Raw genomic sequence first — 24,757 nt, 5'->3', positions numbered from 1 at the left:
CGGTCTCCTTAGCCTTCACTCCAGATGAAGTACCAATGACCAGTGGAAACTTTCAACTACTAGCTGAAGACCCCATCCGAGTCTCAGCTAGTGTATCTTTAGTATCCTTGGAGTTGTGGGAACAACAGAATTTAGATGTGTATAATTCTATCCCAAATAATACCAAAAAGTATTATAAGGACAGTGTCCTAGTGAATGGTCAGGAGACCCCTGCCATTAGAGACACTGGGTCCAGCATAACTGTGGTGGATGAATCTTTTTTCAAGGTAGAGGATGTTGCTAAGGCACCCATATGCCTCACCAAGTTAGCTGGAGGGTCTGTGCAGATGCTTCCCTAGTTACCAGCTCTCATCCAGTGCAATGACATGACTGTCAATACCTGTTAGTATCCAATCTGAAGTACCTGGAAGGGTGTTGTTGGGCAATGATCTCAAAGATCTTGGAGTAGTGTCAAGTACTCCCAGACGTCCTAGCAAGAGATTACAGGAGCTCACCAGACCCGCAAGGGAGAGGACCTTGAGGGGCTCTCCTGAGGAAATGATGGAAAAAGAAATCATTCCTACTCAACTGGAGTTACTAACTGCAATTTCAAAAGCAACCAGAAGCAAAGGGAATACCTAAGACTTCCAAAAAGAAGCCAGCAGAAAGCACTCCAGTGCTTCCAACCAGGATATCTCCTAGGTTGTCAAAAATCACGCCTATGATTCCTCCTCCAGCCGAGGCTGAGAGGGAGGTACCACCCTGTGTTGTTGAACTAGAGCCTGAGGATTCAGATCTAGTAGAAGGCCAGGATCTTATTGGGGATCTGGAACCTTTGGACCATCCTGAGCTGCAGTCTTTACTGGCAGCTGGTGGCCCCACCAGGACCTACTTCAGTAGGGGACAAAGAGAATGTCCAACTCAGGAAGGTCTTCGCCACCAGGCAGCTTCTCAGCTTGAAGGGCAAGAGCCTGGGAAGTATAGGCTACACTGGGAAGATGGTGTCTTCGATAGTGAACCGACTGGGTCCACCCCTGGAGACTACAAAAGACTTGTAGTGCCACAAGAGAACAGACTCCAATTCTTGCAATTAGTCCATGAGATACCTTTGGCTGGTCACTTGAGTTTCAAGAAGACCAAGGAAAAGCTCTCTCTCTACTTTTATTGGCCTAAAATGGGGGCTGAGGTAGATAAGTATTGCAAGAGTTGCCACACCTGCCGAACTTCTGGTAAGAGTGGTTCCAAGAACGTGGCACCTTTAGTGCCTCTCCCTGTGGTGGGAAATCGACATTGTCGGTCCTCTGGACCCTCCAACCTCTTCAGGTAACAGGTTCATCCTTGTTGTAATAGAACATGCTGCTAGGTACCCTGAAGCAATACCCATGAGGACTGTTACAGCTCAGGCTGTGGCTAAGGCCCTCCTTGGTATTTTTACCAGGATTGGGTTTCCTAAGGAGGTAATATCCGACAGGGGGTCACATTTTACGTCCCACTACATGAAGGCCATGTGGAAAAACTGTGGAGTTACCTACAAGTTCTCAACAGCATACCACCCTCAGACAAATGGGTTGGTAGAAAGGTTTAACAGAACCATGAAGAGCATGATAGGAGCTTTAGAAGACCCCCTTAAGAAAAAGTGGGATCTTCTAATGCCATGCCTTCTCTTTGCATATAGAGAAGTCCCTCAGGAGGGAGTGGGTTACAGTCCCTTCGAACTTCTCTATGGCCATCTGGTCAGAGGTCCATTGGGCCTCATCAAGGAGGGGTTGGAGAGTGTTCCTTCCCCCAAGCCAGTCAGAGTGACTGACTATCTGATAGGACTCCGGAGGAGAAATGTCACACATGATGGCTGAGGCAAGTGATAACTTGAAAGCAGGTCAGGCTCTGGTTAAGCATTGGCATGACCAGAAGGCCAACATGGTTGAGTTCGCTCAAGACCAGCTTGTTCTTGTTATGGTGCCAACAAGGCAAAGGGCCTTGCAGGACAAGTGGATAGGACCCTTCAAGATCTGGTGGACTTAGGCAATCCTAAGGAGGCTCCCAGAGTCTTTCACACCAACCGTCTAAAAGCCTACGTCTCGAGACCAGAACTGGGAGCTTTGCTTCTAGCTTCAGCTCAAGAGCAGGAGGAGAGTGAACCTCTGCCCGACCTCCTCAGAGGCAAGCCTTTAGATGAGCAAATAGAAGGAGTCAATCTTTCTTCTAACCTGACTTCTGAACAACAAGTGGAGTGCAAGGTTTTGTTAAATCAATTTGCCCCCTTGTTTTCACTTTCACCAGGGTTGACCCTTTGGGGCCAGCATGACAAACACTGGTGACTGTTTACATGTCAAAAGCAGGGGTTACAGAATGTCAGAAAATGTAAGAACCCACATCAAAGGAGAGGTCAACAAGATGCTTGATCTCGGGGTAATAAAACCCTCTACTAGTCCATGGTCTAGCCCAGTTGTGTTAGTACCAAAGGCGGGATCCAAGGAGTTCAGATTCTGTGTGGACTATAGAGCTCTAAATGCAGTCACTAAGACTGATGCCCATCCTTTGCCAAGGACAGATGAGCTGGTGGATAGACTTGGTTCAGCCAAGTTCCTCAGCACATTTGATCTCACATCAGGCTATTGGCAAATAGCCCTAACAGACCATGCCAAGGTGAAAACTGCATTCTCCACCCCAGTTGGCTTATACCAGTTTAAGGTTATGCCTTTTGGCTTAAAGAATGCACCTGCTACATTCCAAAGGATGGTTAAAAAGGTTCTGAATGGGATGGAGGACTTCTGCATGGCATACTTGGATGGCATTGCAGTGTTCAGCCCTACTTGGAAAGAACATGTTGACCACCTACGATATGTTTTGCAGGCTCTTGAGCAGGCCCAGCTGACCATAAAGGCAAGCAAATGTCAAATTGGTCAGAGTAAAGTGGTCTACCTTGGTCATGAGGTAGGGGGTGGTGAAATAAGGCCTTTGCTCAGCAAGATAGAAGCTGTGCAAAATTGGACAACACCTACTACTCAAACCCAGGTGAGAGCCTTCTTAGGTCTTACTGGGTACTACAGGAATTTCATTGAGAACTATGGGGCCATAGCTTCGCCACTGAATGTAATCTCTTCTCCTAAATTCCCTAAAAAGGTCAAATGCAATGAGGAGTGCAATCAGGCATTTGAAATCCTAAAAAGAGCCCTTTGTCAAGCTCCAGCTCAAAGAGCTCCTGACTACCACCAACCCTTCATTGTGCAAACAGATGCTTCCAATACAGGTATAGGTGCAGTCCTTAGTTAACTGGATGAGAAGGTAGGGAACACCCCATTTGCTTCATCAGTAGGAAACTGAAGGAACCTGAGACAAGGTGGGCAACTATTGAGAGAGAATGTTTTGCCATTGTGTGGTCTCTGAAGAGGTTTAGGCCATACTTGTATGGTTCTACTTTCACCATTCAGACTAACCACCAACCCATGAGATGGTTGATGCAAATGAAAGGGGAAAACCCAAAACTGTTAAGATGGTCAATCTGCCTCCAAGGGTTTAATTTTACCATTGAGCACAAGTCAGGATGTCACCACCAAAATGCTGATGGTCTCTCTACGATGTTTTTAACCGACTAGAGGTAAGAGACTCATCCAGGAGTGGATTCGATCCTCTTGTCCCTTAGTCCTGGGGGGTGGAGGGGCTAGTGTTAAGGGAAATTAGCCTTAGAAGAGAATTCTCCCTACCTATAGAATCCACCAGCAGCTTTGCTGGATTTGAAGGGTTTATTTTTTTCTCCTGCTAAGAGTGAGACCCTTTTTTCCCACTCTTAGACAAATTGCTAGTGTTTGTGCTATCTTGTGTGCTTATGGTCTATGGGTTTTTTCTCACCCTCATAGGAATCGTCTTTTTAACATGTGTGGTACACAGCATCCTCCGTGCTGTACCACAGGGGTTTCATAGCGACCCCCAAACATAGACTCCATACCCTGGGACTGACTACTGTCTCCCAGGGCATGTAAAGTCCCCATTGACTTTACTAGTCAATACTTATGAACTAAACCAGTACAAACCATCTTACTATGGAAGTATTGGAAAGGGTTAACAGTTTTTCCCTTATGTTAATTTTGGAGGGGGTACCGTACAGTCCCTCTCTCAAATGTTTCTGGCTGGTGGCAGTGGTTACTACCGTAAATATTTGACCGCAAATATTTTCCTATGGGAATTTTCCCATTGTTCGAGGCTACCAATTTTACTGACAGCCTCTAACATACCGCTGGTTTATTTTAATATTAACTTTACTCCGGTCGGTTACTTTAATAATATTTCTTTCTCTTGTCTTTCTCTATAATCCCTGGTCGGGGATCCTTTGTTCGGCCTTTTGGCGGGCTTCTGCACAGAAGCCCTCCTCTCGGCGCCACTGAGTCTGGGATAGACAGGATGTGTGGGAGGGGGAATAGGCACCCTGGACAGCCCCGATAGGCTGGTTGGTTCTCCCGCCAGGAGAGCCACCCCACTGTGTCAGTGACAGCTAGGCTGTATGAATGGGAGTCTTGCTGCATAAAAGCAGGGTCCTGAGGACTGGAGGACAAGACGTCGCCACTGGAACTAAGAAACCGAAGAGGAGAGAAGCTGAAGACATCTACAACGACTGAACCACCGGTGAAGCCCTGCTGCAGATCCTCACCACTTTTCTCCAACGACTTGAGAAGATCTTCCTCTGCAAGAGTCTTCTTCCCTTGAGCTGGTGGGGCCGACCAGTTCGCCAATCGCCTTCCAGGATCTACTTTGGTCGAATCACCAGTGCCCAGCACTAGGAGACCGGATAGCCAGGCACCCGTCCACCCGGACCGCGATTTAAAGGAGCGTACCTTTCATCAGTTGGGCAGCACCGCGGCTGGTTTCATCCCTGGGCAGTGCAGTAACTTGAACCTTCCTCCACGACAAGAGCCCCTCTTCCTCTGCTGGATCTCCCGAACTGTAGGAATTGCCGGGAACTACCACCACCACCACCACAGGAGCCTCTTCTACTTTAAAGGTACATTGTTCCGCCACGCCTCCCGTTTTCTTGGGTATACCTAAAGGTGTTTTAAATCCTTTACTTACCTACTGGGTTGGCCGCCCCTATCATCTAATATTGTCTTTCACCTTCTGCAACCGCCTTTTCAAATCGCTAAACAAAGACTTGACTGCAGCTACTAGAATATTTTGATCTTGGGCACATTGCCTTGTACCATTGACACTGGCACAGGCCTTTTGCCTCTGGCTAAATTTGTGACAACTGCCCTCTCTAGATTGCTTCTCACCTAGAAATGTGTTGGTGCACCTAACTCTTATAACCACCTTTCCTTCCCTCTTTTTAAACTTGTTTAAGTGCCAGTTTGCTCGGTTTTCAACTCAGTATTGCATATGCTAAAGTACTGCCTTGCCTAACTTGTTCACAATCTACTTGGGAAGTGTTGCTGGTGTGTTAAAGAGTCTAAACCTGTATAACTTGTCCTTTCCCTTCCTTTTGATAAATTGATAGAGTGCCATTTCTGCTTGGTTTTCACTGTGCCGTGTTGCTCAGTTTTCACTCTTGCTCAAACTTGTCTACAATTTGAATAGCGAGTTGTGTATACTTTTCTTGACTGATTTAACTTGCTTTAATAATAGTGATTGGTGTGTGAACATCAGAGTGTGTAAAATAAATATATATATTCTCTTTGATACAAAGCTTTGGTCAGTGTTTCCTTGTTCCATAGTATTATAGTCCTAATGTGTAAACCCTGAATACTGTTCATCTCCCTCTTGAGATAAGTCTGATTGCTTAGCCACAGCTACCAACTAAATCTTTGTGGTACAGACTGATACCGAAGGGGATTTTCTTGCATATACCTGTAGTCTTAATCGTCTCTAGTGCTCCCTAAGGGAACTGCACAGGATTCTGCCTAACACAGGAGCAGACATCTTGCAGTACACATTGAAGATCCTCACGTTCCAAGGAACAGACACTCAGGCACCAGGATGTGGACTGGGACCAGACAGTCCCAGACCCCACATCCGGCCACACATACACAGGCCGGCACCCCTTAGTCCACGAAACCAGAAGTTTCCCCCAGAAAAGGGCATTACACATTCCAGCTCTAAGGTCAAAGGACAGGCAAAAATCTCATGGTAAAGACAATTTAGGGTGCTATCCACCCTTAGTAGCCATTTGCGGTAATTGCAAATGTGCACAAGTAAACAAGTTAAAAACCTGGTAGGAAACTATCCGCTGCCACCAGCCCATCCTGGACATGTTGTATTTGTAACCCAAAAGACAAAAGAAAAAGATATACGGATACAAAGTATACTAACCACCACTTCACTTTAGGGTGATGTGCGCTGTAGTAAAAATACAAGAAATGCAAAAAATGACAGTCTCTCAGCCCTGATAGTCTTAAGGACGCATCAGTCTCCCCATAAAAAATAGCACAATAGCAGGGTATGTAAAGCATAAGACTTTATTTACCTCCAAAAGACCAGGCAAGGAGTCCAAACAAAGCAAAAAGAAAGTGAGTCCAATAGGAGTCTATGGGAGGAAAGCAGCAAAAAGAAAATCTTTCGTCATACAAATGTTTGGTGTCTATTTTAAAAATAAAGAACATTGTGAAACAAGATCACGAGTTCTGAAGCACGATTACAAAATCTACAATTAATACATTTACTAGAAGGATTCGACAAGACAATGCTGAGACAATAAAAGAATGTTCATCAAGAAAGGGAATGGTGTAATGATGCAGTTCGAAACAGATGATTTGATGTGAATATAGTTGGCTGTAGATGGCTCATATAGAGCAAAGCTAAACAGAGGCGGAAACGTCAGTCTGTTTAGTGGTCCTTGAAGAGAATGGCCTTCAGTTCCTTCCAGAAGTGGAGAAAGGACGAGGATGCCCTAATATTCAGAGGTTTCCTGTTCTGGATTGTGGGCCCATAGCAACAGAATTGTTCATTTTGATTTTTTTGTGGCCCTCAGAATAAGGAACAAGCAAGAGACCAAGAAAATATTGTGATGGGGTGATGAGGATTACAAGGGGTTCATGTTGCGTGCGCCGTATTGATGACATGTCATATGCATAGAGCGTAGTTAATTATGGATGGCATATATTTCTTCTTAGTGTTACCGAGTTGCACACGCGTAGAAAGATAAAAATGTTAAAACCGTAAATGTAACATGAACACGATTTACAAGGGGTGCTCAGAAACACATGGAAGCTGGGAGATAGAGAGGGTTTCAATGCAAATGCGGAGGGATGAGAAAGCAGATGGGCAGTTTAAAGGGCAGTCAATTACGGCATCAATCATACCAGGCATCAATCATACCAATTAACGACGATTGTTCTGCTGCCGACTGTACAGAGCACAAGCATATTAGGTGTGTCGAAAGAGCCCAATTGACTTTGGAAGGAGACATTTTTTCTAAAAATTGGTGCGAGCAAGGGTTGGTAAATTGCAGAGCTGGAGGAATGAAGGTATGCTCAGAAGAAGGGATTGTGCAAATGAATCAAGAGTGTGGATGTGATGCTGGAAATGCCCTATAGTGTGACAGGGCCTCCTAGTCCTACCACTTCTCTGTGTGTTTTCTGCCAATGAGGTCCAGCCTGGACGTCTGGAACTGCAGCTCTTCATTTTATCTTTTGGTGGACAACACCCATGGGATACCCTTATGGCACCCATGGGTGGAAGTATACCCTTGCACCCCTCATGTGTGTTTTTGGGCTATTGTGTTGCCCACAGAGCAGGGTATTGGCTGGTGGCAGCTTCATGCTGACTTGGAAGTGGCTCTGAGAAGCCTCCATTTTTGGGATACCCAGGCCCTGCCATTGGAATCAATGGATTCCTGACAGAAGGCAAAATGCCACAGTGGCCTGTTGGTTTCTATTGCCTTTTATGTTGTTTCCCAAAGTCTAGGGAATCCCTGAATCTGTTCCCTTCCTCCTGAATGGCTGTTAGGTGGAAACACCATCCATGTCTCTGTTCCCTTTTTCCCCTCCGACTGTCTTTTTTAGTGGAAGTACCACATATGGCTCTGGGGCTGCTTCCTTTCAGACTGACTGGAGCCTGCCCAGGTGTTGTGTGTACACCTTACGAGTGGGACCTGTATGAATGGAGTTGGGAGTCAACTCACATTCTCTGTTGTGGCTGTTTGGTTTCTGTGTGTTTTTGACACAAAGAATGAGACAGCCCTGACTGAAACTGACATGAATGCAGTGTAGTGTGCTGAAAGGCTAGGTACATGCCTCAATCCACATCTTTTGTTATGGGTGTCGGATGATGTGAATGGCCCGAATGCCTGTGAGCCTGATTGGCTGCCTGCCTGCATGAATACCCTTATGTGTGATTGGCGGACAGCCTGGCTCAGCCAGAGTGAAGGAGGGACAGATGTGTATATCTAGGGTCCTCTCACTTACCAATTTGTTTAGAAGCAGAAGTTGAAGCTGAAGCAAGAAGAAGCTGCTCCTTGAAGCCCAGCTGAAAGACTGCTGCATTCCTACACGTAACCGGAAAGCTGTCGTGTCTCCCAAGGACTGATCCAGAAAGGACCTGCAAAGGAGACCTCTCCCTGAGCTACAAAGGACCATCGTGCAAAGTTGCTACTCTTTCATCGAAGCATCGTGGAAGCCAGTCCTGTGTGCCTGCCATCTGGTGAAAGGGTCTTCGAAGTCCACAAGAGGAGTGCGATGACATCTTGAGCCAGAGATCCATCTCGAACCTGAGATCTCGAGACAAGTCCATTGGTGTCGCCCAGGGTCCGGAGGTGCGTTTCCTGACCGCTGGAAGCCGTTGCAGTCTACCGCCCAGAAGAGGGGGTACCCTGGCATAGTGGTGCTGAACACCCGGAGCTGAACACCCAGAGCTGCGAACATTCTAAACTGCCCAAGAACATTTGAAAGGACAACTTGAAGTCTCCATTGACCACTTTTTCCCACCGGAGAGAGCTCAGAGTCATTGGGTGCAGTGGATGCTGGTGGGTTTCCTGCCACCAGAAGCTAGGAAAGACATCCAGAGGGTCCAGGCTTGGTGAGGGTCCGAGGTCCACTCCACTGGTCGAGTCCAGAAGCTGTCCAGAAGACCGGGCTGCGACTGCAGCACCGAAGAACCAAAAGTCAGACAACCGTGCAATTCCGAAACCCAACACCAAAAGTGACCTATACACCCTTCGCCGCCAGAAGTCCTCGAAGGATGCCAGGGGTCTCATCTTCATCTGCCAAGCCTTTAAAGGAGACCACAGTAAGTTCCATCTTCACAGGACGTCTTCAGTCGGAGAAATCATCGACCAAAGGAGAGCACTGCAAAGAGTAAAACTGCTACACTTCAGAAAGACTTTGGTTCCTTTTTATTCTTGGACTCACCATCCCAGTGGCTCCTTCTTCTAAAGGGGGGTCCATCCTCGGAGGGAATCTATGAGTAAAGCCGAGGAACTCTGCCACTTCGCCTGCCAAGACACCAAAAGGTACTGTGACGAGGAAGAGCATCTTCTAGCCTAAGGAGTCACCAGAGATCCCCGATTCGTCTTGGATTATGTTCCCTTTGTGGCCGCTCAGGTACTTTGGGATGGTATAACCTTTTAAAAGAAAGCACATGTCCGCATTGTTCCTAGTTCACGTAAGGTTTTTGACACGATTCCTCAAGAGAACGAACAATTTAACAGAATGGGGTACGATGCACTCGTTTTTAGTAATGGTTGGTCACAAGAAAGGGAAATTGCAGAATCTGTGAATAGACCCCAAGTTAATGTTAATGTCCCTGAAATGCTGGAACATGAACACGTCGAACATCAACCTTGGGGGGAGATCAGCAAGATTGGAGATGGTCGGCACTCTCATTGAGGGAATCCATAACACAAATCAAATCTTTACATCAGAAACTTTAGGAGTATTGTGAATATGAATTGTGGAACATACTCTCATGGAACTCCAGGGGACACACAACTTTTTTTAGCATCCAAAGCGCTATGTGCACAATTTAGAGTCTATGACTTGATTTGCATCCAGGAAACATGGATGACTCCCTTTACAACTAGATGGTTTCAATTCTATACATCAACTTGCTAGAACAGGGCCTCGAGGTAGACCTGCTGGTGGTGTTCTAATTGCAATCAAAAATGCTGTGGGCACACGAATTCTTGAAACAATGGATGTAACTCGAGGTGTCCTGGCTCTGGTCTTGGAAGTAATCTATGGTCATTCTCCTATTCATATCCTACTGGGCCCCTTCATTCTCATTAGGGGATGTAATACTAAAGCAAAATTTGTGCCACTCGACCATGTTACTCAAATACAGAGGTTTGAATATAATTGTTGCGGGCGACCTTAATTCTGAAATTAAATATGGTCTAGGTCTAAACGTAGCATTCAAAATAATGGTGTGATTGAAGGCGCCCCTATTGGCTCCTCTCGTAAAATCATCAATGGTCACATCTGGCAAAGCTTATTTGAATCCGGGGTCTTAACACATGCAAATGCTTCATTTGGCTCCTTTTCCGAAGAGTTTACATGGTCAAATGGTCAACACAAATCTAGCATTGATTACGTTTCTTCTGTCCAGCGGACTCTCTGATGCATGTGTGAACTTCTCTGTGTCTGACTCTGTCTTTAGTGAGTAAAGCTATTTAGAGGTAAAGATAGCTTGGTCTCCCGAGAATATAGAATCTGGGAAAATACAAGACAGTCTCAGAGTAACAGCAGCAGGAAATCGCATTAAATGGCATGCAGATAATATATGTAAACTGAATGCTACCTTTATTCACAAATTTCAGAATCACACTTGGCCGGAAAGACTGGAGCTATTCTCTGTTCCTCTCTTTGCAGATTATTTAACATCAATGATCGACTGGTCAGTAAAAACGAATATTAGTAACTCAAGTCGCCTCCACAGAACGCATGTTTATGACCCATTGTTGAGGCAAAAAAGAAATAAATTGGTCTAACCGTTGCATTAGACGGATAATTTGTTCTACTTTGGATCTGGAAATGAAGGAAAAACAAATTCGAGTAATCAAACCGGTGAAGAAGAATTGCCTAAAAAAATCATAAAGGACTGATGTTACAGAGGGACAATTTTTCGATGTTAACAGCCTGCAAAGATCTATTGGGGCGTCAGTTCTGGCCAACCTTTGCATAAACTTGAGTCCAGAATCTGGCATAGGATCATCTACTATCTCCTTAAGGGAGTGCCTATTAGTGCAATATGCTTTGAGTCGGGTAATCTATCACTAGAATGTACGGTGCTCTGGAGAAGATTGGCTCTGTACAGAAATCTTTACACGGGTCAGGAAAATAGCCTTCTTGCCTTAATGGGTAATAATCTACGATCTGGCATCTCAAAATCTAAATGGTTATTGACTCTTCAGATTGATTGCTTAAAATTCTTGGACCGTATGGATCTAACGTATGAAACCCTTCTATCTAATCCAGACAACGCGAAGCGACGACTATATCATACTGATTGGGAGAAAACAATGGACATGGTTCGAGCGTCCAGACTATCACCAGCTAGTCCCATATGGGAAGACATTGGGTATTCCAGAGTTGTATCTCATCAAATTTCCAGATCCAAACTGGCGGGCCATTTATCTAAGATTTCGCTTTAATGAATTACCCACGGGCGAAATTTTGCAGATTCGTGCACATGAGCCAATAAATCATATTCCATGTCGCTTTTGTCACTGTACTAAAGCCATTGAAACATTAAAACATCTATTGCTAGAATGTACAGCGCTTAAACACCAACGTATGGCTGCATTTAGTAAATTCGCTCATGACCCAGCTAGAGTTTATACCGAGGATGCATGGTGGAATATACTTCATGGGAAATCAATATCTTTAAAGTTGGCCATTGTCAGGTTTTTATCTGCTGTTTGTGGAATAACCGAACCTTTGAATTAGATGGAATCGACTAAGAAATCTGAGTATTAGATGAATCTAATAAATCTCTGGTGCATATACTAGGCTGTATAGGTAATATCACAAAGTAGTATACCAGGTCTATTCAAGGATGGATTGATGAAATCATGGATCAAATGTCGCAAATCCCAATAATTGATTTATGTTGATTGATCTTGACTGCTATTGTTTGAACATGTTTTATTCGTTTTGTATATAGGATATGTATATCTAAAAATATGTTTCTATTCACACTTTTTATCCTAAATCATGTTGTAAAGGTTTATTTTTCTTGTAAACCATATACAAAGGAAAAAAAAAACAATATTGGACTGGGTGGTTAAAAAAAAAAAAAAAAAAAAAAAAAACATAAATTACTCCCTAATTTTTCCTTTATAGGTTGCCCAGGTGGGGGGGATGCTCACTTGTTACTGGTCTAGTCTAGTCTAAAGAAAGAATTCTGCCACTGTTCATGCCTAACCTGCCTTTCCTTCCTATTCTATGCGGTTACACCTAATTTGAAAATGCACCTGCCATTTAAAACGGTCTGCAGTTAGTGCTGTATTACAGAATGTAGATCATGTGTGGTACCACATAGTGTGCACATATTTACCATTCTTTGAAAACGTCTTTCCAAGTACAAAGTGTTACTATTTATATGTATATAGCTGGGCTCATCTCTCCACGGAGTGAAGGTCTGAGCGTGGACTAATGCTTGTCGGAATAGAAGAAATGAATTAAGTCACAATGACGCCTCTTGTCCGGTCTGTTTTGTTATTGTGGCATTCTTTCACAAAATCGAAACCTGCCCGTCTCTGGCTTCAATCACTGAAAACAAGCTGCTATTGTTATTTGGCCTTGAGCGAAAGTCAGCAACCGCTAGGCTAGAATGACACAAGGTGTCAAATACCCTAAAACATTGTTAACATTTACTATATTGAAAGAGGACATTGGAACATTTAGTTTCAATTTCTGCAATCTGTTTTTCGGAGCGGTTACTCTGTGTGAGACTGAGAGAATGAAACTTGCTAACATTATGTAAGTTCAACTATACATGGGGCCTCATTACGAGGAGGGCGGTAAGGGGTTAACGGCGCCGGTGCCGTTAACCCCTTACCGCCCCATTACGATGTCCGCTCCCGGGACCCGCTCAGGACACCTTGTTTTACCAGACGTCCTTAGCGGGTCCCGCGAGCGGCCCAGCATGCTAACAACGGGCCCGTCATTAACGGGCCCGCTGTTAGCATGCTCCCCATTCCCATTGAGCCCTATTGGAATTGGAGTACTGGGATTAATCGATCGTTGATCGCAATCAGCGTATCACGAGGAAGTCATAAAGAACATTCGAAGCATGCAATGTTCACTAGCTATAACTTGTATGGCAAAAAGATATAGTTCAATACGTGGAATTAATATAGTTTAGGGAGCGTTCTTTGATAAATAAAAGCACTTTCTACATTGCAGACTAATGATGTTTCTTTAAAAATATTGTTTTCCTATCCGATTTGGGACGGGCTGTGAGAGGATGTGTGTGTGTTTATCTTCCTAGTTCTGCGTCAACTGACGTTTTGGCGTGGGTCATGACTGGGTGCATTTGGCTACGATTGCCACTAACGTCATGAAAATAGGTGGAGCATATCATTTGGAATAGTGATGTCAGCTTCAGAGCCCGGCAATCTGTATTCTTGCTGCAGGCACAATTGACGTTAGTGGGATGCCTCGACAGATAAGATTAGCACAAGATTCCTGCGCCCAACCTGTTGTTTTCGTATGTGTAAAAGTGAGGAAAACGAAGGTAGGATGCATAGGAACATTTTTTAAGATTGATTACAGTATGCTTAAAAATACATGCCTGAACGATCAGCACAATTCCATTTTTGAGCGCACTTCCCCTTTAAGTGAAAAGAGTTGGCTTTGTCAATGCTTGTTTTTAATGGGACTTTAGGGCACGTAAATGAAGTTAAGTGGTTGAAGGCATGGTTGTTAAAGACATTTTTATTATTATACCAGTAGGCCAGTCACAGAGGTAATTAAGCCATTAATGGTTAGCACATAGCTAAAGGTTTCACTGCCGGTCCAAAGTTTGTTGTTACTGTGACAGAACCAGCTTAATGAGATCACAGGATTTTGGACAGGGAGGAACAGATAGTGGGTGGGAATGCCCATATGGATTAGCATGGCCTGGGCAGTCAAATGGGTGGATAAATAACCAAATAACATCCACAAGCTGTGTATCCCTCCTCACATGCCATCTCCCTCCTTAAGCAAAATAATATCTTTCCTTGCTGTATTTTATTTTGAAAGTCTTTTTTCCTTGTTGATGACATCATGGTCATCAACAAAGAAAACAGACTGGTGAAATACTGCACAGCGCCATGCAGCACAGTATTTTTTAGCACCCATGTGTGAGCTACACAGTTGCTAATGGCGAACAGAGGTCAAAGTGGGTGGGAACTAAAAGGGTACAACGTTACCTTACTTTTCGGGGCAATCTGTCAACTTACCCTCCTTTATGGGATCCGGACGGCAAATATTTTCTTGTGCTGCTTTAAACTGCTCACCGACTGGGGATCTGAACCCGAGCCCTGCCAATACCAAGCCAGTGTAATATAGCACAGCGCTATCTCGGAAGTGCTGGATTTATGTTGTTTATTTCAATAGACTGCTTGGGATAGAAAACCCAGTCCCAAGCAGCCAACAGCATCCTGCATATGAATTAAAGTAGTCACAGCGTCTTTGCAGGTAATGGGAGGGGTGTGTGTGGCTATAGTCATGGGGATTTCTTTTAAGGGGTGCAAATGGTGGGTGATGAAGGGGGCAGTATAAGGCTGCATGCAGGACAATAACACACTAATGGTGGTAATTTAAAAGCATTTTCTTTCCCTGTGTATTCTTCAGTCTTGCTAGAACTTTTGTAAATACAGCATTGCGGGGTGGAGTGGAGGAAAGGAAGAACCCAGGTATGGAGTTTAAATTTGGAGGCTGGAGTGGGTTGACGGTAAGGGGGGGGCAGAAAAGGGGGTGGACGGAGGGACCATGTGTCCAATACTTTTTCTTTTACACTTCGACCACTGATGGCGATATAACACTCAGCAGCAGGCCAACCACACTGGTAATGGCACCACTGCTTGTATTAAAGGACACTTGGTTCACATGGGCTGTTGCTGGCAGAGTTGGCCTGCCGGCTCGTGTTATATCGTCTCATTATTACACAACTTAGAGGCCCATAAAACACCACATTAACACCTCGCATTTATTGAAACAAGAAGGGATTTCTTATCTCCCCACTATGTTTGCACTTTGTGGACCTTTGCACATTTTATCCATTTCATAAAAAAAGTGTACAAGTAATACTGAGGTTTCTTGAGATATAATGTATGATATTCCCATTCAAGAGGAAATAAACAAAGTAAACTTTGGTGAGTTAAAAAACAATCCGTAGACCACTAGGAGGCGCGGACAGTAATGGCCATGTAGAAGACAAGCTTCCGACCCAGCTTGCAATAAATTGGCGCTCGGGAGCCCAAAGGGCACTCTTGACGAGTGGAAGATGAAGACCCCCACATCAGATTGAGTGGTGCACGACCCTTGGGAGGGACAGGGGAGAGCACGATCCCCGAGACAGTCGCAAACCTGCAGAGGGCTGGGCCTACTGCAGTGGAGCGGAGTCGTGCCAGCCCCTGGATGCAGCCAGAGAGGCTGTTGAGAATCTCGGAGAGACTGAGAGGATCGAAGCACCAAAGACTGGCACAGATCGGCCCCTCTTCTGCCGTACAAGCCCAGAGACGTTACCAGTCTCTCCCGTTGCTCAGGGCTGCCCCCGCCAATGCAGGGGGCTCCGGATGGCTTTGGCCTACAATGAACACGGAGGGTGTTGGACCATAGCGGCTGAGTGGGCTGTCAGGGATGACTGAAGCAGAGTCGGCTGGGTCACTGATAGGACGGTGTGCCGCGGTGTCTAGGCAGTAATATGTAGAGGTTGCCGAAGCAAAAATTCTGTGAAAAGAGACAGCCTTCCCGCGAGTCGATAAGGCGCCTGTTGAACATGAGATTACCTGCCCGAATACTAGTGAAGATCTGTGAGTCACGTAACACGGTCAAATCTCAGACCGTATCGCCGGAAAATGTTGGAAGCTGGGAGGGGGGGTGACTAAGGTCCCAATCAGGGTAACCCGTGAATACTGACTCAGCCATGCTGGAGGGGAGATCTACCGGAGTCATTACTAAGGAGAGGGGCTGTCAGCTGCTTGCTCTGCTGGCTGTGGGGGGCAAGGCAGAGTGGAGGTGGCCTACTCCTAACACAGTCATCTATGGGAGGATAGCTGTTAGTAGGGGGCTGATTCATCTTGGCTACTGACATTGAGACAGACCCAGAAGGGTGATTGTAGATCCCGGATAAGGCCACACCTTAGTGTACTCTGCCCCCCAGGAGGATCGAGGTGGCCGTGGGTTATTTAGACTAATAGTCCCCCAGCGTAGCAGTGTTACTGCAAGGATGGCAGGACGTCCTGAGTCCGGTGGGGGCGATATTGGGAAACTACAACAAGACATACACACTATCCTAGTAGAGTTGGAAGCCTTCAGGGCTGAGGTGCAGACATTAATGGTAGCCATGAAAGACCGGGTGGAGAAAATTTGAGGACAAGGTTGAAACTCTGGAACATGATCAACTATACATAGAAATCTTGGAAGCCAAGATGGAAACGAGGCTCAAGGCATTCAAAATGTCTTAAAGTGAAGTTAGGCACAAGCTGGATGGCATAGAAAACAGAGAACGGAGGAATAACCTATGCTTGTGGGGCCGACCACAAAATGACAGCTAAACACAGAAAGACCTCAAGCGGTGCCTTATACAAATCATGACGAAACTCCAGGGTCCGGATGACAAGAGGGAAATTCGCTTTGATAGGGTCCATAGAGGAGCAGGCTCAGGTCCGAGGTCTGTAGTGGCTAAATGCCACTATTATAGGGGAAAAGAAAATATTCTGCAGAAAGCTAGAGCAGTGGGCACTCTACAATGGGAAATGGGTTTGGTCAAGATCTCACAGGACATGTCGTCCCACACATTATATCAAAGACGAAAGCGTAAGCACCCGACATCATGGCTCAGAGTCAAAAGCATATGTTATTGTTGGCGTTTCCCATTTTCCTTGTCTTTCAAGCACAAGGGGGAAAGCTACGATGCAAAGCGAGGCTAAGGGGCCTATCAGATTCTTCATGAGTTGGAGGGGGAGAGGGCTATGCACGCCCTGGAGGGTCAGCATCAACCCAAGGAAAAATTTAAATAGCCATTTGCTAAGCCGGGGGAGAGCAGGGTGCAACAAAGTGAAGAAATTTAGAATGTTCAGGAAGACATATGCAGCCAAAGAATTTGGGTGAAAGCCGCTGAGATGTGCCTGGCAAAGGGGAAAAGTCATGGACTGAGCTGACTTACTTATAATTTCATAAAAAGGTAACACAGCTGGGGGGGTAGGGAGAGTGTGAACCTAGTGGTCATAGCTGGGCGTCTCAGATTGCTTGGGTTCATGAACCCATTCGTTTTGAGGTTACAACAGAATGGGGAACCGGGATTTAGGGTTAGAATGGGGGAAAGAGGGAGTAAAGAGGGGAGGGGATGTTAACGGTTCACGCACACCTGTTGGATTAAATTGTAGAGAGCACTAGCTAAGCACACATGTATTCCAAATGACTAAAATAGGGAAATATGAGTTAGATGAAAGTAGGCACCCTTAATATTAAAGGGATAAATTCCCCACACAAAAACGTCCTTACTGAGTTGTATGTTTCGCAAACTTCACCTCTCAATTCTTTTCCTTCAAGAGACTCACTTTAAGCAGGGGAGGGGGGGCAAGGCTGAAAGGAAAGGACATTGTACAAGCGTTCTGGCCATCTCACATGGAGAAAAAAAAAGGAGGAGGTGGGGATTGTTTTGGCTACAGCGGCCTAAAAAGATGCTCAGGTTAGTAAGGGACTCACCATAAGGCTCCTTTGTGTTAAGGAGTCCCTGCAAGTACAAAGGCAACCCATAATGTTCCCGGGTCAGATTGATTTTCTGTAGTCCGCCTTCAATATATTGTAATACTGGGGTGAAGGTTTTACCATAGTGAGGGGGGGTTCAACATGATAATTGACCCCAAGTTAGATTGGAAAACGGGAAGGAGTGACACACAGAGACCGCCATGCAGACAATGTTCAGTTTGCATGTCTTCTAGATGCTCACTTCTGTTCCGATGTGTGGAGATCTAGGAATACCAGACTAGATGGATACACTTATTCACCCCCGCACTGCGTATACACGAGGACTGACTTCCTCCTGGTGCCCCAAGAGCAACGGCAGTATGTTGGTTCACCTGTTGTTGGAACAGTTGCATGGTCTGATCATAACATGGTCACAGCTGTATGGGAAATAAAGGTGCAACGCGGGATGAGTCCCCGCTGGAGATGCAATGATGTTCTCCTTTGGGACCCTGTCTTCTGTGAATTCATGGAGAATGAGCTCAGGGGTTACTTTGAGGTTAATGACACAGTGGAAGTACATACGAGATATGTCTGGGATGCAGCAAAGGCCACTTTCAGAGAGCTCATCATTGCAGAAAGGTATCGGGGGAAAAAAGAGGACGGGTCTCTTGAAGAAAAGTTGCAAGGGGAAATACATATATTAAGAGCTAAGCTTGGGGTCGAGGGGGAAATCCATGCGAGAAAAAAGAAAAAAGGCAGGAGTTACATTCTCTCCTTGCAGGGGAAGTGCTGAAGAAAAGGAGGCATACTAAGCAAAGATACAACAAAAAAGTTGCTTGTGTGGGAACACTTCTAGCCAACAGGAGAGATGAGCAGATTAGGGACAGGAATGGAAGAATGCAAGTCACACAGGATAGGATTCTCAATCATTTTGCCGAATTCTACAATTACTTGTATAGCAACGATGCTGCAATCAAGAGATATTTGGAGATGCTCCAGCTCCCATCTCTGACCAGCCTAGAGAGGGCTAGGTTGGAAACTGCAATTACTCCTGAAGAGGTGTCCAAAGCTAATGGGTGCCTTAAACCGGGTAAGGGACCGGGGTAGACTTATTCCCTTCAGGCTTCTACAAGCAATCCCAGAAGATTCAGGCCCCTCACTTGGCTAAGGTGTTTAATGCTATCAAAAGCGACAGGGAGATACCCAAGTCCTTTCTATCTGCACTGATAACAGTGATCCCTAAACCGGGGAAGGAGCCAATATTATGTATATAGACCAATATCACTCCTCAACGTGGACGCCAAGTTGTTCACTAGAATCTTAGCCTCCAGAATAGAGTTGGCCCTCCCTAGACTGGTCCACCCAGACCAAACAGGATTTGTACAGAAAGGCAAGGCTCAGATCATCTTAGAAAAAAAATGTAATAGACTTGCATCTTCTGAGGCTGCAGGTAAAACGGTCCTCGTACTATCCCTCAACCCCAAAAAGGCATTTGATTGTGTGAGTTGGGCTTTTATGGGGGCATCCTCACACAAACGGGTTTGGGGGAGACTTGGAAGCAGTGTATCAGATCCTTATACTCAACTCCTACAGCAAGAGTTGTAGCAAACGGAGAAGAGCCTAGGGTATTTCTCTTGCCAAGAGGTACAAGGCAGAGCTGCCCTCCGTCCACTCTCCTGTATTCAATGGTTATGGAACCATTGTCAGTGGAAATTCGCTAGGTAAACGCGCCACAGGAATCTGTCTCACATTTGCTTCAGGGTCTATCAGCATATGGTAAGATGTCAGGGTTTAAATAAAACTGGACAAATTAGTGGTCTTCCCGGCAAGCCAGCTGAAGGGCAAGGACTTGGAATACATCCAAGGGCTGCCATTCCAGATTGCGGATTAAGGGTTTCACTATTTAGGGATTCAGATCCACAAGCATCGGGGGCGTCAATCTGAGGATAATTACCTACTCCCATAGACTTTGGTGAAGTCAGATATAAGTAGGTGAGGAAGGCTACACCTCTACTTAATGGCTAGACTGAACCGTACTAAAATGACAATACTTCCCAAATTCTTGTTTTTATTCCAAATGCTACCCACAATCATCCCCCCATTGTTTTTTGCAGAGGGGAAAGGTGGGTTATTGAAATGAATGTAGGGCGGTGACAAGCCTAGAATACCTTTTGGGACCCTTGTTCTTCTCAGGGAGGAAGGAGGGGTTGGATTCCCTTATTTTGTAAATTACTATAAAGCTGTGCAATTGAGAGTGATGGCTGACCACTTAGACCAGAAGACAATGAACAAATGAGGGGCACTTGAGAACGTGATCCCGATGTCGGTTACGCTAGGTGAATGGCTTTGTGTTCCAAAAGAGGCAATACCGAGACTGTTGATCGAACATCCTATCCTGGGAGTATTGTGGTCCAATTGGAAAGAGGCTCCACGATATGGCTTACTTCATGGCCCTCGCTCCAGAGCTGTATTTGCTCAGAGACCTTATATTGCTGATCCTTTCACTTTTCCAAGCCTGGTTCGAGGCAGGCTTGAGCGGGGCGGGCCAGCTATTGGAAGATGGCAAGTTCTTATACGATGACCGGTTGGGGAATGCCTGCAGATAGGAACATTGCCAATATTCTGGTTCCTGCAACTGAAAGGTGCCTTCTCAAATGCATGGTGGGGGGGGGGATATCTTTGCAAAGGATTTACGTTGTTTGAAAACACTTTGCTCATGGGATTGGGATCAAATTGTCTTATAACCAGCAAGGAACTATTGCTAGCTGAACCGATTGGCTGAATATTTGCCAGAGTTCAATGGGCTGGAGATTTGGAAATAGACATCCCAGACATGCTTCAGTTCATGATTTGTCATAAGGTGTTGCACCCCACTGTGTCTCTGCAATACAGAATGCAAGCCAATAAGCTGCTACATAGATGGCACTATCCTCCAATAAATTGGCCAGGAGTTAATCCCAGCTGTTGGAAATGCAGCATGAAAGTGGCGATTATTATATGTGGTGGAAATGTGGCCACATGCAGGTGTTTTGGTGGGAAGAACTGCAAGGATACGACAATTAGGTGGGTTACGGGGACTACCTGCCCACTATTGGTGTTAATGGGAGAGAGCGACCAGACAGATGAAGAGCGAGATCCCAATCATATGACGCAAGTCTTTCTTGTTGCTGCTAGAAGTTGTGTGGCACAGCAATAGAAGGACAGGGCTCTCACGAAAAGAGAATGGCTTCACAAGGTGAGGGGCATCTATAGTATAGAATATCTTATGTACCTCCTTAAAGTGCGTTTTCTTGAAAGCTATCCCGATACATAGTCTATAATGGTCAAAGCATAGTTTTATCTGTTGTTAGTGGGTGGAGTGACTGAACGGTGAGAGGGGAAAGGGGGGCAGGATTTTTCTAAATGGAGAACGTCAAGAAAGCGTCCTGTTCTTTTTCATTTTAATGTAAATCCTTATGCTCTGTATTTGCATTGTTCTCCCTTTTGAAAATTGTAAAACAGAATAAATACTGATTTGATAAAAAAGAATCGGTGCAAAGTAAACGAAAGTCAGGCTTCCGTGAGCTCAAGGTTCATGGGTCCACTTGGGTGAGAAAGGTGTGCTAGCCAAAGGTTATTGTTGTAACAAGAAAAATAGAGTTTATAAGTGCGGGGCTTCACTGTAGTCAAGTGTGGCCAGTGATACATTATGAGAAACCAGTAAAATCTGGGTTCAATTCCACCATTCATTTTAGCAAGGGTGAAACCCCATAATTTGAAGAACTTGGACAACAAAAACAACTCAGGAGAAAGAAGAGTTTGAAGGAATGTTAGTGTCGAAAGGGACCTATTCACAAGAATGTTTCCGGGGGTGGAAACATATATTTTTTTTTTTTTTAAGTTCGCCTCGTGCCTGTTGTTTACAATAAACGCGCGTTATTTTTCCAGGGTGCATCGTCGTACTCGTCTCGATATCATACATTTTAACCATGCCGAATAACATATTGGTATCATACCTCAAAGTCTCTGACTGCGGTGATGGGCTTGCATAGAACAGGGTCCGCGCACGGGCACAGGGCAGCAGGCTGCGCGAGCTCTTGGACCAGGAGCAAACAAAGAAGCCAGATTGCTCCACGGGAGCAGGTTGCTGCCATGATCCTTGGCTCGCTTCGAGCGCTCCTTCCTGCTTCGTTGAAATGAAACCAGTGAAATAGAAAGTGGACTCTGTAACCCGTGGACTCTGTAACCCGTGCACTGAATTAGCTGACGAAATGTAGCAGGAATTAGGCACTCACGGAAATAATGCAAATAATTTGAGGAAAGCCTGAACTTTTTAAAGCCTTAATGACACCGAGTTAGACGCATTTAAACTATCGCCAAACATGTTTTTAAACAGCAAATTCTGGTCTCTCCTTTTCAGGCCTGGTTTGCAGCAGGGATGGCGTCTGGGCCTTTCAACTTTTTCAGTTAAAATGGGACTCTAGAATCAGGTCCCATCTCACTCCCCTATCAAGGGTAGCCAACTTTACAAAATGGTTTCGCAGGTCATTTTAGACACAGCATACCATCAGAAACTGTCTGCAGTGCGTGCGGTCGGTGCTGTTCTATAAAGTGTCATTTTTGTACTTCCTCATCTCCTAACCACTTTTGGGGTACATTAGTGGCAGATGGCATTTTAACACATGCACAACCAGGGAAAAAAAAACTCCAGGACCATTCTAGATGCAGGACACTAATCTGTTAGAGCTATGTCCAGGTTCTGACGCCCAAAATATATGCAAACATTCCAATTTACATACACGTTGACATCAACATAAGTGACTTCACAGAAAGGGCACTGCAAGAAGCATCATTAGTCTTTGAAGCTTAGAGGCACCATGGGAAGTGGCTTTAGAATAAGTTTGCATTGGTACGTTGATTGGCAAATAACTTTGTGGTGTGTCATACATGGATTATATGAAGCAACTCTTAAGTCATTGAACCATGTGCAAGGTTTATTCTTATAATAGCATAATAATATAATAACATATTAAACTATGAACTGAATCACTTCCAGGAGCTCCAGATAACATACAGTGAGATTAAATGATTTGCACAGGATCACACACTTTGGCTAGGGGGTAAAAACAGGATGCGGGCAATTTAAGCAATTGACCACATATCTTTCCAGGCTTAGTTGTTATAAACCTGTATTAATGCTTTGTTTAAAGAAATGTCTTGAACAGAATGCACACAACATAATTAACTAGCATGTTATAATATAATAAACATACACTATATAAGAAACACCTTGAGCAAAAAGAGTATGACTTTAGCTTTATTTTCACCCGCCTGCATGGCACCATGCAAAGTAATGTGGGACAAAAAAATCTCACTTGGGTTTTAGAGCCAGTCTTCCTTGGTCGAGGACTCCTCCAGGGAGGTGGTGAGGGATCCTGGGAGGATCAATGCTGTTTTCTGTGATTATTATGATCGCCTATGCTCCTCTCAGGCGCGGCTGTTGCACGATGAGCCCAGACAGTTCATGGATCGTATCGATCTAGGCTAGCTAGATCCCGTAAACCATGATCTCCTAAATGAACCTCCGCCTGAGGAGAACATCCGCTGTATGATCATGTCCCTTCCGAATGGAAAAGCCCCCGGGCTGGACTGTATAACTGTGGAAATATACAAGGAGTACGCAGATCTCCTCGTTCCCCATCTGTGCAGTATGTATGATTCTTCGCTTGTCTCTGGGGTACTGCCGGAGTCTACATTGACAGCTCTTATAAAACTTCTATTGAAGGCCAATAATGATCCCCGGCAGTGCACCTCCTATAGACCCTTATCTCTGATAAATACTGTTAACAAAATGATCATCAAATTACTTGCAGACAGACTCCTTCCCCATATACCGGCTGCGGTGTTCCTGGATCTAGCCGGGTTCATCCCTGGGAGGTGCATCCATAATAATGTACAATGCTTATTCACCTTGATGCACGATGTGGGTTTATGTGGACATCCCCATCGTGGTCGCTGCACTAGATGCTGAAAGGCCTTAGACTCTGTTACGTGGCATTTTATGTTTGAAGTCCTTCGGCACTTAGGATTGTAAAATCACTGTAAAAATATTGAATTATGCATTGTGCCTCTATCATTGGTACCTCCTGCGGTACTAAAACATTGGGTGCCCCAGATGTGTGCGGTATTAAGGAGTAGACATAGCAACTTTCATTTGTGGTTCGTCTTCCCACTGTGCTCATGCCGAATTACCAGCTGTTGGAGTGCTCGGGATGACGGATATCTTCACTGCGTCTATGCCTAAGCCATGGTATGCATCATATTTGAATTTACATGCTTGTCTTTTTATTCTTTTATGGTGTAGTATGTGCCTTTTTGCTACCCTGCTTCTTCTGTTTGTAACATTTACACTACTGCTGGTATTACACAAATGGTTCTTGACATTTGAAGTACGATTTCAAACATTTTACTTGTACATACAGTTCTATGGGAGTTGCTACTATTTGTAGGGGTTACGTTATGTGGTTCTGGTTATGTTGCTTGAGTCTGTTAGATTGAATCGTACACTCTGATTCATTCTTTCATTCAGGTCTGGGCTTGGGGTCAATTTAGTTACATTGGGGGTTATACTTGTGTTCCAACTCCCTGTGACCCCCCCCTTCTTTTAGATGGCCAGCTCAGACAAAATATATTCCCCAATATATCCCTAATTAAAACATTAATATTGTAATGAAAATGGCCACAAAGTGAAGTCCACAGTCATAAGAATACATCCCAGTACTACTAATACTATTTCTCTTTGCAGGTCAAGAACATTGTGGCATTGACATTTCCATCGTAGCAATACCTGTTGTTTGGAAAAAAAACTGGTGGGATAGAGGGATGGATGGTTTGGGAATTCAGGGAAAACGAGGTGAGGAGTGGGGGGAGAGAAAGAGAAAGAGAGAGTTTTAATTTGAGTAGCTCATCCTCTAACA

The 24,757-nt window shown here is 44.9% G+C and overlaps 1 protein-coding gene across 2 annotated transcripts in view; it reads right to left on the bottom strand.

Annotated features, from left to right (window-relative positions):
• CTBS (chitobiase) overlaps window positions 1-22,086 on the bottom strand; it is a 183,564-nt gene extending 161,478 nt beyond the window's left edge. Inside the window, exon 1 of one of the 2 annotated variants that reach the window (XM_069641721.1) lies at window positions 21,797-22,086. In XM_069641721.1, the coding sequence (XP_069497822.1) occupies window positions 21,797-21,934 (138 nt within the window). In that variant the 5' untranslated portion in view covers window positions 21,935-22,086. The remainder of the gene's footprint in view (window positions 1-21,796) is intronic. The other variant, XM_069641722.1, reaches the window with a different exon arrangement.
• Window positions 22,087-24,757: the final 2,671 nt, after the last annotated feature.

Source organism: Ambystoma mexicanum, chromosome 1q (assembly GCF_040938575.1).
Source record: "Ambystoma mexicanum isolate Mex_15411 chromosome 1q, UKY_AmexF1_1, whole genome shotgun sequence".
Classification (NCBI taxonomy): Eukaryota; Metazoa; Chordata; class Amphibia; order Caudata; family Ambystomatidae; genus Ambystoma; species Ambystoma mexicanum.
Note: the sequence above shows the minus strand (reverse complement) of the source record. Positions and strands in the feature narration are given on the sequence as shown.